The sequence below is a fragment of the Melopsittacus undulatus genome, chromosome Z (genome assembly GCF_012275295.1).
Source record: "Melopsittacus undulatus isolate bMelUnd1 chromosome Z, bMelUnd1.mat.Z, whole genome shotgun sequence".
Classification (NCBI taxonomy): domain Eukaryota; kingdom Metazoa; phylum Chordata; class Aves; order Psittaciformes; family Psittaculidae; genus Melopsittacus; species Melopsittacus undulatus.
This window is the reverse complement of record NC_047557.1, coordinates 12,840,667-12,856,602: the sequence shown is the minus strand read 5'-3', so window position 1 is coordinate 12,856,602 and position 15,936 is coordinate 12,840,667. Positions and strand designations below refer to the sequence as shown.

At 36.7% G+C, this 15,936-nt stretch overlaps 1 protein-coding gene across 1 annotated transcript in view; it reads right to left on the bottom strand.

Annotated features, from left to right (window-relative positions):
- Positions 1–15,936, bottom strand: part of SPEF2 (sperm flagellar 2) — a 65,844-nt gene that overhangs the window by 42,326 nt on the left and 7,582 nt on the right. Inside the window, 7 exon segments of the mRNA XM_031051584.2 lie at positions 78–246; positions 1,287–1,474; positions 2,630–2,818; positions 10,267–10,483; positions 11,349–11,419; positions 12,444–12,584; positions 14,200–14,370. Of these exon segments, the coding sequence (XP_030907444.2) occupies positions 78–246; positions 1,287–1,474; positions 2,630–2,818; positions 10,267–10,483; positions 11,349–11,419; positions 12,444–12,584; positions 14,200–14,370 (1,146 nt within the window).

Below are 15,936 nucleotides of genomic sequence, written 5' to 3'. Positions count from 1 at the left end.
ACATCACAACAGAATGTTTATGATTATGAAAAATCAAAGTGTATTATCTTCCATTATATTTTATCAGTTTGATGTACCTTGTATTCACTATAATCTTTTTCATCTAAAAGATTCAATTTATTCAGATCTAAAGGTTGTTCTGGGTGTGGTTCACTCGGCAAAGGTTGAATTGAGGCTTGTTCATATATCAGTTTTCCTTTAAAAAAAAGCTCCTTCCAATCAAGCATCAGCTTTAATGGAATTCTGCTGCAGAAGAAATAAATTTAAAGAAAGAAAAATAATGAATTCCAAACCAAAATTTAAAGGGGTTAGATATTTGAGAATAGTGAACCTAAATTTACAAGAATCACAATGACAAAACATGCATATGCTAAAGTAGATATAATTTTTAATTATTTCTATAATTATTACAGCTTTACATAAGTTGTTGGTTACTTACATGACAGCCATAGGCACCTGTAGACTTCAATATTTCACAAATGTGTCATCACACAGTATTTGGCTACCAGAGTTGTGTAACAACAGTTTTGCTATAGCTATTTTTCCCTACTCCAAAATATTTTTCACTTTTGTAGGATAAAGCTTCCTCTCACCAAAAAAACAATAGATTTTTTTTTTCTGGAAGCTAAAATTAATTCAGCATTACAAAAGTAAGCTAAATTTTTCTTTTAGAAAGGGAAAATATTAATATCAAACAAGACAAACTACATATGGTAGAAAGCTAAACGTAAACTTAGATTTAACAAATAGTCAAAATTAAAGTTTCTATTACTTGTTAGGATTCCATCAATCTATTTCAAGTACCTCTACATATTGTACACCACTCAGTACAAGCAAATGTGACACTAGCTTATGCTGGAACTATGTGTCAGGCAAGGAAAGAATCAAATCATCACTAACCTGTGTTTAGGATGACTATTTTATCATGTACTCACTGGGCCTAAATTGATATAATTTCCATAAAACATTATCATATATATTTCACATAGTTACAGCTTTATTATTTTTACATACAATTCCATTAAAAGGCAATGAAGATTTTGGGATACCTTCTAATACTATAAGCCTTACCCCACAGTCTAATCACTGAATACTGATGAAAGAACAAGAGCAACAAGGCCCCACTCTCTGGTTTTTGAAACACTCCTACAGCACAAGCACTTGGACACTGCTGCCTTTTTAGGACCTTTTCAGAATCTGTGCTATTAGGGTATATCAGAAGAGGGAATCATAGCACGTAGAACTCTGCAGCCTAACAGCTATGCTGTTATTTTTGTTTCACTCACTTGTTTGTCAGAAGACGATATTCTCCTGCTTGTGTTGACAAATCAATGATTTGGTTGACCACTTCCCAACATATAGAATAATGCTTTTTATAACGTGCCTGAGCTCTTTCAGCAGCAATTTTCTCATGATGCTCTCTTTCTTTGATAATTTGTTCTTCATAATCAATTTTCTCTTGTTTTGCAAGAGCCTAGAATTTTTTTTAAAGAATAGATTTGAAACTACAAAGTAAATGAAACTGCAGAACTGCACAGTCCTGGAAACAAAAATCAACTTTCCATTTAAATCAAGAAACAAAAAAAGCTAGATTCTCACCAGAGGTGGATAGTGAGTAAGCAGATTAACACACAGAAAAATCTATAAATTTTTATCCAATCTATAAATTGCAGGTTCTTACCTTTCTAAATAAAATAAAGGAGAAATACATTACTTCTTTCACAATGAACAGATTAACAACACAATTAGTGCTCACAGGGCAGGGAAAAATGAAATGATGCTGTCTATTCTTCCTAAGAAACAACTATGCAGAGGCACTGGTAAAGGCTTAGTTCCAATGACACCCACAATGGACTACTCATTGAGAACACACAACAAGTAATTCAGCTGAGAAGATTTTGATCTGCAAATAATTTGATATTATTGATGCTGATCAATCTTTGAGAAAGATTTCTGGTATTGGTAGAAAATTATCAATAGTTCCTGTGACATTGTTCCTTTATGCCAAAAGCATACTTAAGAAAGATGTAATCAACAGTTGCAGCTGCTGATAATTTAGGACCCCAGCTGTGTTGGAGAATTTGGAGCTGCTAATTGTTTTTTGCAGGATCAAACCTGGTGATTTCTACCATCACATTATCACCTACTATGAGTGTAGCACTTTGCAGTTTGCCACAGTTTATGAATCCTTTTAATTTATTAATCAAGGCGAAGTTGAGTTTCCAAGGTAGAGATCAGCACTCATGAGTGAAAGTCCTCCAGCATTTGTCAAAAAAGGATGTTAATAGATTACATCTAAAGGAAATGAAAAACATGATTCTTTGAATGAGGTCTTATGTCACTGCCTTGTCATTTTGCCTCTGCAAGACTGTACTTTTATAACTCAGCACAAACAGATGTTTTCCTACAAAGTTAAAATTAGCTTGGAAGACAAGATCAAAATTAGACTTTAAGTTGCCAAGCTTTATCCATTAATTAACTTAGCTGTCACTCTGAACCTATATAAAAGAATATATTCTTGTCCCTAAAAAAGTCCTAAATTCTAACCGCTGACAATACAAATTCCATTTTATAAAAGGAAAGCTCTGTAACAGCCCTGCAGCAATTCAGGAAGCAAATAATCTTTTACCTCTTCTCTGTCAAGAGCTTCCTGGAATTCTTTCAGTCGTCTTTCCTTATACTGTTTTTCCCTAAAAATTCTGTTCTGCCTTAACACCTCTTTTTCATGTCGAACATGCATGAGTTGAACAGCAATCCTCCGCTCCTGCTGAGTTTGTCTCAATAGTCTGTAAATTAGTTGTTCCTCCCGGTAAGCCTTCTAAAATATAAAAAATAAGAGTATTAAGCACAGCTTATAAACTATTTCCTAGACAACTCATCAGTTGTTCATAGAGAATATGGAGTGATATAACAGCAGTTATCTTCTCATTTTACACATAAATCCAAACCAACATATCTAAGTGATATATTTGTAAACTATGTGAGAACTGTAGAACTACAGAAGCAAATTCTATGTCTTAACTGAGATAGTAAAAATACATTTATTCATATTTGCTTCAGTACCTAAAGATACACCCTTTCCTCAGATCAATTAACTTATTCTTGCTCTTTGCCAGTCCCTGTTGTACTCTGCTGGATCCCTGATCAGTCTATTCTTCTACGAAATTTTCCCTGATTTCTTGGGATTTGGGTAATTATGTCTTTCATTTTCCTCCATGCAGAAAAGTGGGATATGAGGAAGCTTTCAGAGCAGAGGAAAACACAAGACTTCCTGGTAACAGTTTCAGAGTTCTCACTGGGACGTGAATAGAATCCTCTCTTTGGTACTATAAGAAAATCATTCTGAACCATTGCTTGAAGCATAGTCAGTATGCACAGACACTTTGAAGGCTGTGGACTGTGTCTTCTCACAGTACTTGTCAAAACATAATAGTATCTTCTCACTACTACACTTCTTTAAACTGTTCTTGGTATCTAAACTAATGCTTCACCTAACCTGATGTTTTGCCTCATTAATTTCACAGTCCAGAACTCCTGAGTTCTAAGCTTGTCTTTCAAGCTGCATTGCCAAATATCACTCCTGCAGTAGTATTTGAGAGGATTTTTTGTATTCACAGGACACTTATTTCAGATGTAGCAAAAATGCTATAATATGTATTCAAATTTAAGGACCTAAACTGGAAACTGATCTGAAGATTTCAAACTAATTTTCTTAAGAACAGAAGAACAGGTAAAGCCAGTTAGTAATACTATGAAAGCCAAACCAAAGTAAAGTATCATTTCTGTTTTTTTTAAATCTGGTTTATTTTCCATTAGCTGTCTGTAACAGAGAAGGCAAAACACATTACATACATTCACCTGTAAATGAAAAATCAAACTAAATTACATATCATTATACTACTTATGAAAGAGCTCTACAAAGAGGTCTAGATCTGTGCTACTCATGCAACCAGGACATCTGCAATAGATTTCTAACACAAAGCTGTGCAACACGGCTATTTTAATAATAAGAACTACAATAACAAGAACTACAACTTTCTGATTTAGATCTTTAATGTTGATGTTAGCAAGAAGCCAATATTTTTCAAACAAAACTCCATATTTTTAAGTTCCTTTTGCTTTAGAATTGCTGGAAATAAACTACACTCAAATTAAACACTGGTGGCTTGAAAAGCCTAAGCTTTGCACTCCCCCTTTCCAAACCACTAAATCTCAGGGCACTGCATGATATTTTTAATGGCAAAGATGCAGTCCCATAGTGCTTCAACTGCATGCAGTGAATTTTGTGAATTAGATCCCACTTTGTGATAACCATTTTGGAAGTTTTTTGCTTTGTACTCTATTTGTAGTGCTTGTACACTATTTTTTTATGCATACAATTATCATCATGCATTCAACTGAAACAGAAAACAATGTAATAGTAAGAACTTTGTATGTACTTTGTATTTTCATATTCATCCTATGTGTCATTTGATATAGCTCACGTGATAAAATTTTCCAGTAGCACTGCCTACTGAAGAGTTAATCTGTCCAATTTGTCACTTATATTCATGAAGTCAAGGCAGTAAAAGTAGATATGATGCCCTTTCCTGCCTCATTTTTATCTACTGTTTCTTTGGGCTTAGAATTTCATGAAGATTTCAAAGAACGTAAGAGAATGTAAAGACTTTGTTTCTCCATTACAAATAAATCAACTTAATTGTTTTCTTTAGCTGCAACTGCTTAACCTCAGCCATGGACTGGTAATGCAATAAGTGCTCCACCAGAGGAAAACAGATCTTCAAATCTTAATTCACAAGGGATTGATGTACTCACCCTAACACAGTGGTCATTGGAAATACCCAAACAATTAACTACATGGTGCCAATAGCTGGCTTAGTAAGAAACCAAAGCACCTCCTCTAGTAGAATGTGCTCTTTATCACAGAATCACAGAATCCCAAGGGTTGGAAGGGACCTCGAAAGATCATCTAGTCCAACCCCTCTGCAAGAGCAGGGTAACCTAGAGTACATCACACAGGAACTTGTCCAGGCAGGCCTTGAATATCTCCAATTGTAGGAGACTCCACAACCCCCCTGGGCAACCTGTTCCAGTGCTCTGTCACTCTTACAGTAAAGAAGTTCTTCCTGATGTTCACATGGAACCTCCTATGCTCCAGTTTATACCCATTGCCCCTTGTCCTACCACTGGATATCACTGAAAAAAGCCGAGCTCCATCATCCTGACACCCACCCCTTACATATTTGTAAACACTGATGAGGTCACCCCTCAGTCTCCTCCAAGCTAAAGAGACCCAGCTCCCTCAGCCTCTCCTCATAAGGGAGTTGTTCCACTCCCTTCATCATCTTTGTGGCTCTGTGCTGGACTCTTTCAAGCAATTCCCTGTCCTTCTTGAACTGGGGGGCCCAGAACTGGACGCAGTATTCCAGATGCGGCCTCACCAAGGCAGAGTAGAGGGGAAGGAGAACCTCTCTTGCCCTACTAACCACATCCTTTCTAATGCACCCTAGGATGCCATTGGCCTTCTTGGCCACAAGGACACATTGCTGGCTCATGGTCATCCAGTTCCTTTAGAACACTTCAGAGCAGCCAAGAGACCTTTCCTTTGTTAACAGTGGAGAACATCAGTATTCTACACAATCAAACATTTTGACATTCTGAGTAGGCCTAAAAAGAGGTAACCAGAAATTTCTGATGAACAAGAACATATGAAAAGGTAATTAACTCAGAGCTATACTGTGGATGAATTAGGATTCAGAATACCAAACTCACAGTTTCAAGAAGAGTGCTTATTGAAGCATTGGTAGCTATCTTTCCTACATACAGTAATGGACAAAGTACTAGAACCTAAGGCTTAAAAGTTTTGAAACTCCTGGAGATACTAGGACACGAAATAAATTTGTAGTACAATTTTTTGACCTAACATTTTGATGTAATACGTAAATATCAGCTTTTTTACAGAGGATTGTGAAGTGCCTGAAGAAATCATAAATACCGTAAATGGGACATATTCATAATCACTTGAAAAAATTACTACTGAGAAACATGATACACACTTTTTTTTAGTTTACCTACTCAAGACAACAGTGTCATCCAGTGGCCAAACATTTATACATTTACGTTTCTTGTTGCTCATATATAATTACTACATTAGTTTTTTCTGTTTTTCTGTTTCATTGTTTAATTTACTTTCAAATGAAATGATTTTGTCCTATAATGTAGTCATAAAGTTTATGACCAAAACTTATACTTTAGCATACATAAATCTATTTGGTTGACAACCAATAATCTATTAACAATTCCTTTCCCCTCCCATTTTTCATCTTCTCAATTTATTGTTGAAAATAACTTCTTATGACAACTTTTAAATTCAGAAAGGTACAATTTGAGAGCATCAAATAAAACAAGTACTTAGAAAAAATATTTTGTTGAAATGGCAGGTTTCGAAGACTCAACAGGGACGAAGCCATGTTACTGTCAAACCCTTTCAACTCCTGTCTATGAAAACCTGACTGGCACCCCCTGTGCTCCACACAGAGGAGTGTCATGTGATTGTAAAGTATTTTTTCTCACAGGCTCCAACTTGTAGTGTGCCAAACCTCAAGAACTTGAAAAAGATTCTTTTAGTAGAGGTATACATGTACAGACATGAAACACATTAAAGTACTCTGAAGGGACAAACTTTGACTGTAAATCATCTTGTGCATGTGTTCATGTTTTATGCAGTACAGATCACAATCTGACCCTAATATCTTGAAGAAAGCTACATTTCAGTCTGAAAATGCTTTCTGGTTTGATATATAATGTAGGGAGAAAGTAATTTTCACTATTTTGTATATTTATTTATTTATTAAAGAAAATATTATTTTGCTTCACTTTTTTCCTAAGTCAAGCAACATCTTAATGTCTGAAATCTCAGAGTTCCAAATAGACACCTCTTCCTCTGCTAATTTAGAACCAAATTACCACTAAATAATCTGGTCTACTACTGGTCCAGTCAACTGCTCACTTGTCTTTCCATCTAATTTCTGCAATCTGTGACTTCTATTGTGCCTATATCAATGCTGACTTTTCTTACTGGGAAGTTAGGAAGAAAAAATTATTTTGTACTTGCTTTATAGCCTCACTGGAGACAGTCTTATTGGCAGCACATTGCAACAATTCCTCCTTTCAAATTGACAGGGCTTGTACTACAACCACAGGGGAACCAGCTGTCCAACCTCAACAGCAATGACTGGCTTTGCTAGCTTAAAGCTGCTCTACCTATCAAATGCCCCTGTAAATGCTGCTGGACACAGGGCCATCAGCTGATAGCCATGACTACCAGAACCACTAGTCCAGGCTGCTGTTGTTCTGCTGGGACTGCAGCAGCTGATAGCAGTCAAAGAGCAAGTTTTGGGACCACAGTGATTTTATATAACTAGATTGCAAAACTTCTTCATGGCCTATATGCATGTCCACAAGAACATGATATAGATGTTGGACAGATGAACTCTTGGTTCAAGCTACTACAGATGTTTTTCATAGAGTATTAATTTGGTGGCCCTCTATGATGAGGCTATGGAACTGATAGGGGTAGAGCAGTTGACATCAATTACATGGACTTGTGCAAAGCATTTGACACTGTCAAACACAACTTGTCTCTAAATTAGAGAGATATCAAATTGATAGACAACCACTTGGTGGATAAAGAACTGGCTGGATGGCCGCATGCAGAGTTGTGGTCAATGGCTCGATGTCCAGCTGGAGACCAGTAAGGATCCCTCAGGGATTGCTGTTGGGACCGGTCTTGTTCAACATCTTTGCTGGCGATGTGGACAGTGGGATTGAGTGCACTCTCAGCAAGTGTGGCGATGACATCAAGCTGTGCGGTGCAGTTGATACGCTGGAGGGAAGGAATGCCATCCAGATGGACCTTGACACAATTGTGAGGTGGGCTGATGCCAACCCCATGAAGTTCAACCATGCCAAGTGGTCCTACACCTGGGTCGAAGCAATCCCAGGCACAGCTACAGGTTGGGCAGAGGAGAGATTCAGAGCAGCCCAAGGAGAAGGACTCAGGGGTGTTGGTTGATGAGAAAATTAGCAGCAGGTTTCAGTGTGTGCTCGCAGCACAGAAAGCCAACCGTATCCTGGGCTGCATCAAAAGAAGCGTGACCAGCAGGTTGAAGGAGGTGATCCTGCCCCTCTACTCTGCTCTCGTGAGACCTCACTTGGAGTACTGTGTGCAGTTCTGGTGTCCTCAACATAAAAAGGACATGGAACTGTTGGAACAAGTCCAGAGGAGGCCACGAGGATGATCAGGGGACTGGAGCACCTCCTACATGAAGACAGGCTGAGCAAGTTGGGGCTGTTCAGCCTGGAGAAGAGAAGGCTGCATGGAGACCTCATAGCAGCCTTCCAGTATCTGAAGGGGGCCTATAGGGATGCTGGGGAAGGACTATTCATTAGGGACTGTAGTGACAGGACAAGGGGTAACGGGTTGAAACTTAAACAGCAGAGGTTTAGACTGGATATAAGGAAGAAATTCTTTACTGTTAGGGTGGTGAGGTAGTGGAATGGGTTGCCCAGGGAGGTGGTGAATGCTCCATCCCTGGCAGTGTTCAAGACCAGGTTGGATGAAGTCTTGGGTGATATGGTTTAGTGTGAGGTGTCCCTGTCCATAGCAGGGGGATTGGAACTAGATGATCTCAAGGTCCTTTCCAATCCTAGCTATTCTATGATTCTATATAGGTCCAGGATGAATATTGAGAACATGCCTACCCCAATAAATTTGTATTTTTCTTAACATCACCAAAACATCTCCAGACATTTGATGCCAATGTTTATATATATATATGTAATTTCATACTTTTCAGATATGCCACACATCTGAAATGCTATTACTATGAAACAACATTGGAGATATATACTAGTTTCAACATATATGACCTAAGCTAAGGACCCACAGTGCAATACTAATACAAAAAATAACTACAAATCACAGAACCCAGTAAGTTACAAGGTTCTGTTTTGATATGATCATTATGAGAAAGAAGGTCTGTTAAGCCAGTTGTCTAAAAGCTGCTTTTGGAATGAGTGTCTGAGGAGGAATCTGAAAAGCCTTGTGCTTTATGGGACAGTATTTAAATGAAATAACCTGCAACATCCATTTTAGACACAACACAGGCATCCTCCAGAGATGTATCTTCTATTCCATAACCCACCTGTTGTGGTTTAAGCCCAGCCGTAACTCAGAACCATACAGATGCTTTCTCACTCCCCCCTTTTCCTCCCCCCACCCCACTCCCAGAGGGATGGGGAGGAGAATAGAAAGAATGTAATTCCCATGGGTTGAGATAAGAACAGTCCAGTAACTAAGGTATAACACATATCACTACTGCTACAACCAATAACAATAATGATAAGGGAAATAACAAGGGAAGAGAATACAACTGCTCACTACCTGCCAACCGATACCCAGCCCAACCGACCAGCAATCTTGCCTTTCCGGGTAAGTGCCCCCAGTTTATATACTGGGCATGATGTGCTGTGGTATGGAATACCCCTTTGGTTAGTTTGGGTCAGGTGTCTTGTCTCTGCTTCCTCACGGCTTTCCCCCTCCCTGGCAGAGCATGAGACTCAGCAAGTCCTTGGTCAGAGTAAACATTACTGAGCAGCAACTAAAAACATCAGTGTTATCAGAGCTGTTCCCAGGCCAAAAGTCAAAAACACAGCACTGCACCAGCTATTAAGAAGGAGAAAAAACAACTGCTACTGCTGAACCCAGGACAACATCAAAAAACAAAGATCTGATCTGAAGCATAAGTATTTTGCTTCTTCAATATTCCATAGAACTAACATTTCAAAATTCATCTAGTCCAGATCAAACTTTACATATTTGTAAATACAGGTTTCAACCAAGGAATGCTATTTTTGTTGCTTTTTAAGAAGTATCTTCTTCAGAACCACTGTACACTTTGATAATTTGAAGTTCAACTTGGTGATGGAAGGAATAAGAGGTAGGTCCTCAATTGATTTTTAATAATCTTAGCTCTACTGTCTTTATTTGATTCTTTATGATTTATAAGGATGAAGTATGACATGAAGATGGTGAGAAAGGAAAAACAGTGGCATAGAAGTTATTTCCAGAGCTAAGCATACACACCTCCCTTTATCGCCTCCAAATCTATTCACCTCCAAAAATACCATTCTTCTATACTTGTAAGCAAATCTTTAAATTAGTAATTTTTCATGAGTTATATACTTCAGCATACATTTTCTCACCTCTTCAGCTTCATGTGCTATTAACTGGTCCATTAACATTTTTCGCCGTCTCTTTTCTCGTTGTTCTCTATAAAATGTATCTTCCTCTAAACGTTTTTTAATTTTCCTTATATAGTCATCATCTGAATAAACACTTAATAGCTCAGTTGCTGTCTGTTCTGTAGTTTCTGGAGTTGTTCCTTGCAAGTTCTGTGTTTCCAATGCTTTTTCTATATCACTGATCGAAAAGATTAAAAAGATTATTGACTTCACAGGAATTATGGTTCTTAGAGGTGTTTTCATTCAGATCCCTGTATAATTATGTGGAAGTCTGACAAATGCACAACAGCACTCTTTGTGGGCATTGTGGTTACTTTTTGCTGCTCTTGTGCCCCACAATGACCACTAAGTTCAGAGGAGGGCTCCAGCCAAAATTGACTTGAGTCAACTGTCAATTAGTTAATTTGCTAATATGAAGTCACATTCTACAGGAAATTATGATGGCTCACAGAATATCAGAGAAATATGGGATAATCTTTAATATGTTCATATGCTTTGTGTGCAGTTTTGCAGTTATTAGTCACATTTTGTTTACATACAGAGGTATCCACAGCAGTATGCACAAGTGCCACCTCTTCTGAGTATGTTATGCGTGTCACTAAAGGTGACAGAATGGCTAAATTATTCACAAATAATTCAAGATACAGATAAGTCTAAGGAGAAAGGTTACTTCTGTTTTCTCTGGTATGTGTTACTGTGTATGTACATCCACAACCATTCTTGTCGCTTTGCAAATCTAACTGACCTTATAGATTCAATGACTGGAATGAACAGAGCAGAGAAGCACTTTGTGTCCTTTGTTGCTATACATATGGTAAAAAAAAGAGAGAAGGAAGTTTGAACCATCCCTACTACAACTAAAACTAAGGTAAAAATACTGTGATGGTGCTGGAACTGGAATATTTAGAGTGCTAGTGGAAAATCACAGTTAAAACTAAACAAGATATCACATTTTCCTCAAATAGATGCCTACATAGATAGTAGGCACCTACTAGAGAGTAGGATCCTGTCTAATCTTAACAATCTAATATTCAATTATTTACCTGTCAATGATTTGGCTGTGTAGTGCATAGGCAATAGATTTCTCAAACTTACTAATCTCCTTGTACGTGTCCTGAAGAAACAACAGAAAAATTAATGTTTTTTTTTCTCTTCACAAAACACAAAGGTTCAGTAGACTAAGGATTTACAAATTTTTTTTGTCATGTTAGTCCAATGCAAATATTTACACTGAAAATACTTTTAGCATCAGCTAGATGAAGAAAAAAACAAGACTATTTCCCTTTCCTACCTTTCATTGCCTTCCTGCCTGCCCTTCTCCCAGCCATGTCCATTACCCAGAAAATACTAAGATTTTGCAGCTGTTTCTTTTCCAAGATAATTCTGATTTTACATGGGACTTCAGCAATTTATGTAATTCCCACCATGCAGGGTCTTGAAACACAGTATTCTGGCTATGATCTGCTTTAGATTTAGTAGCCTGAATTTATCCCTGATAGTCACTCAAACAACTATGTTGCTTTTATACACTTTACATTTAAATGCATCTGTCACCATTGTGCAGCTGTAAAAATTGGTAATATTTGCATTCCTGATGACAATCAAACCCGTGAACTATAAGATTACAATCTAAGTAATTTCCAGCACTAGATAACACAGAATTATTTTCTTTTAATTGCTGCACTGCCATCATCTCTTGATTTGGTCTAAAACTACTGTCTATTTCAGCTGTTGCTAACATTTCTGACAGAGCAGTGTTATAATGTGTGTTACAAAAGAGTTCATACATTACGTGCAAACCATTATGCACAAATGAGAAGGTAACATTAGTACTTTTATTTCACATATTCTACTCAGTAAACTAAAAGCTGTCAGAAATTAAATTAGTATCTACCTATGGTATTTATTCAATAAGACCTTTCACTTACATAAAAGCTAATTTTTCCTAAGTAACAAATGCAGAATTATTCTAATATTTTGCCAAATTTCCACTGGTTGAATCTACTACACCATTTTAACACTGTATCATCTGCTTTTTAAGAGTGCAAGTACAATATTCTTAAATCTAAATGCTCCTAGAAATTATCTGGTTTGCAAGGTCATATAATTAACATTAAAAGAATATAGATGATAGTTACCTCTGCTTCTCTTTTCTTCCTTAAGAATTTGTCAGCTTCAATAGCTTTTATGGTCTGGCTTGGTGGTGGCTTTGGAGTCTGTAAAATGGCTTCTTGAATTCTGGCCATTATTTCATTTTGTCTCTTTCTTCCTATATGATGCTGAATATTCAATATCTTATGTTCAGATAACTGAGTTGAAACAAAATATACCCTATGGCCCTAATACATTACCTATATATCTATGAAGTAAATGCAATTAAGCCTTAGGAAAAAAGTCTTCCAGGAAGAAAATAGTAGAGCTTATCAGGCTCCAGGCTTCAGCAATATCTGAATTTACTCCTTTTTTTTATTTTTTTTAAGTGGATCATTAAAATGCCATAAAACAAATAATTCTTTATCTTTTGTCCACAGTTAAATGTTGTCTTACAGTATTCTCAGCCACTGTAGTCATAAACCACCATTTTTATATCAAGGAGTAGGTGCTGTAAAATGCATTTTGAAGTATCATTATGAATAATTTGACAATTTAGCAATATGCTAGTATATGTTCTCAATATTTGAAAATGAAGACTTTTTTTAACTGCCATTATGAAAATGGTACATCTTATATACATAAGGAAATACTGTGATGGAATAGAAGCCCATCTGTAACAAAAAAAAATGCAACCAGTTTGTGCATAGTGCTTAATAGGCATTTAAGGGCTTATACTAAACTCTAGCACTACTATGGCACCTGTTTCAAGTAAGAATTCAGTACAGAAACTCAGAATACCAGTTTCTTGGTACAGAAACTGAGAATAACATTATGTAATATTACTGCTGAACAATGAGTGTCACGTGATCAAGAAGTAAGAAACATCTAAATTACACTACTTAGAAGTGCGCTACAGTTACATGCAGTGAAAGTGGATAAAAGGGTTTTTTACAAAGAATCTAGGATAGTTGAAAAATAAATATGCAATGTATCAAAGACAGTTACAAAATAAATATGTAATATAAAAATATTTAAAATTAAGTATATACTGTATCAAATATGGTATTTTCTTCTAGATTTTTATTTTTAATATTTTGGATATTGGTTGTATTTTCTTTCCCAGATAAATAAATGGATTTTTTTTTTTATTCTTGTTCATGCAGTGGCAATAAAACAGATAAATAACCATAGACTCTCTCTCTTTATGCCATATAAAATGCATCTCATATTAGTCAACTTCACTTTCACTGCAATCCAGCACCCCTTGGATAGCTGGCCAATTTCTCTATCTAAGCTCCAAGCTGTACACAGGCTGTGTTCCTGTATCTTAAGATGTTAGTTCCTGTTTTTCACTTTATCAGAACAGCTACACAGAGCTGCATGTTTTGAGGCCATACCCACTACAGGTTCCCTTCCCTGTGTCTTTTTCCTGCTTTTGATCAATGCTTCATCTTCATTAGAGAAGAATGTCACAAAAGTCTTTTACAAGGACACCTTAAACACATACAGTAGTAAAATTTGCACCTTGTCTTAAAATCCATAAATATTTTTCAAGCATGATGATATGCAAGTGTCCTTAATATAACATTAAGTGATTTTAAAATATTAATGCTTTAAAGGCCTTATAACAATGTATTGCCTTTATATCTACACATTAATGACTGCTATGCTTATTCCTTCCCTTTGTTTTTGTATAAATATGAATATGTGGCACAGAATTACCAAGCATTCACACTCACTCGAACCCATTATGTACATGACCGTAAGAAAATACTTCTTCAGAACTATATAAGAAGTCACCTTTTCAATTTCTTGGGCTCTTCGTTCCTCTTGGAGCTTCTGAATTTTCTGCAGCTCTGCAATATGTTTACGAGCTATTTTATCTTCTGCTGCCTTAGATTTTTTTTCAAACCGCTCTGCAATCTGTTGTAGTTGTAAATCAAACTGACGTGGTGTTAAAGTTTTCAAACGCTAAAATTCAACATCAAGCAATTAAGTCAGAAGCAGTACGAAACAGATTTAAATAATTAAATATGGTAATTTTGATATAGTAATTTCAATCTGTTTTCCTGTGCTAATGTACACAGAACATCTAAACATGGTTGACTATTTTTCCGTAAAAAACAAGACTAGCTCCATTGAAAATAATATGCAGATCTGAACTTAAGCAATACCAAACTTTGTCTAGTTTGGAGTAAAGGAGTCTAAGGGGCTACCTCCTCGCTTTCTACACCTTGCCAAGGAGGCAAAGCAGAGAGGGAGGTGCTGGTGTCTCCTCTCTGGTACCCACTGACAGAACACATTGGAACTGTTCAAAGCAGCATCAGAACAGGTTTAGAGTGGACATCAGGAAGCATTTTTCTACCAAGAGGGTGACCAAACACTGCAACAGGCTTCCTAGAGATGTGGACAATGCCCCAAGCCTGTCAGTGTTTAAGACGCATTTGGACCTTGCCCTTAATAACATCTTTAAATTTTAGTCAGTCATTTTAGTGATAAGACCAGTCAGAGTAGGTCCTTTCCAACTGGAACTGTTCTATTCTAGTCAAACAGATGGATGGAAAATTCAACTTAAATATATGGGAAAAAAAAATAGTGGAAGGGTAATAAATAAATTTCCCAGACAGGCTATGAAGTCTCCACATTTTGAGATATTCAAAACTGGACAGAACAAAGTGCTAAGCAAACTGTTCTAGTTGATTTTTCTTAGAGCAAGGGGGGTGGATTAAGTGACCCAAGAGGCCCCTTCCAACCTCAGCTATTTTACAATTCAAATATGATTCTAATTGACAGGAGCCATTCTCAGTTCCTTTATGTTCTTTAAGCTGATCCTCTATATGTGAAGGGATGTTTTGACTGTTTTGTACTATCCTTGTGCTTGTTGGACAACTTTCTGCTTCTAGACCGTTTTTCAGGAAGTGTGTCAGAAAAAAAAAAAGTGACATTTCACCCAGCAGAATTTGATTTACAACATATAGCTTCTCAAAGATTGTTCATCCTGATAGCAAATTATGGTCTGCATATGCTGAACATTACTGCTGAAGACAAGAATGTCCTTAACAGAATCTATTACATCAATACTGACTTCCTCTCAGATACTGTCTTTCTCCTTTGTTTTTTCCTCTTTGTATTACTCAGCATATGGTTATTGCAGACTGGAGTGTAGTATAAATATATGGAAAGATATGCAAGAGAAGGAACCAAACCACTGTGGTACAAAGCTCAACACAATTACAAATAGGCTTCCTGGAGGGGAAATTAGTTTAAGTTGATACCCAGACCACAGTAGAGTCTGCAATCTGTACTTATGAAATGAGTAAAAAGGCAGCTGGTGAGCAACTACAAGCCTTTGTTGCTATACGTAACACAGAATGAGCCAAAACAAAGGAACACAAACCACAGATAATCAATATCTTCATGAGTCACAGATAAACTGTGTAATCCATGGTCTCTGTGTAAAAAATATGACTAAGGACTGCTTCTTTTCCATATAAATATGAGATTTTGAACAGGAGATTTAAAAAGTGGGGAGGGAAG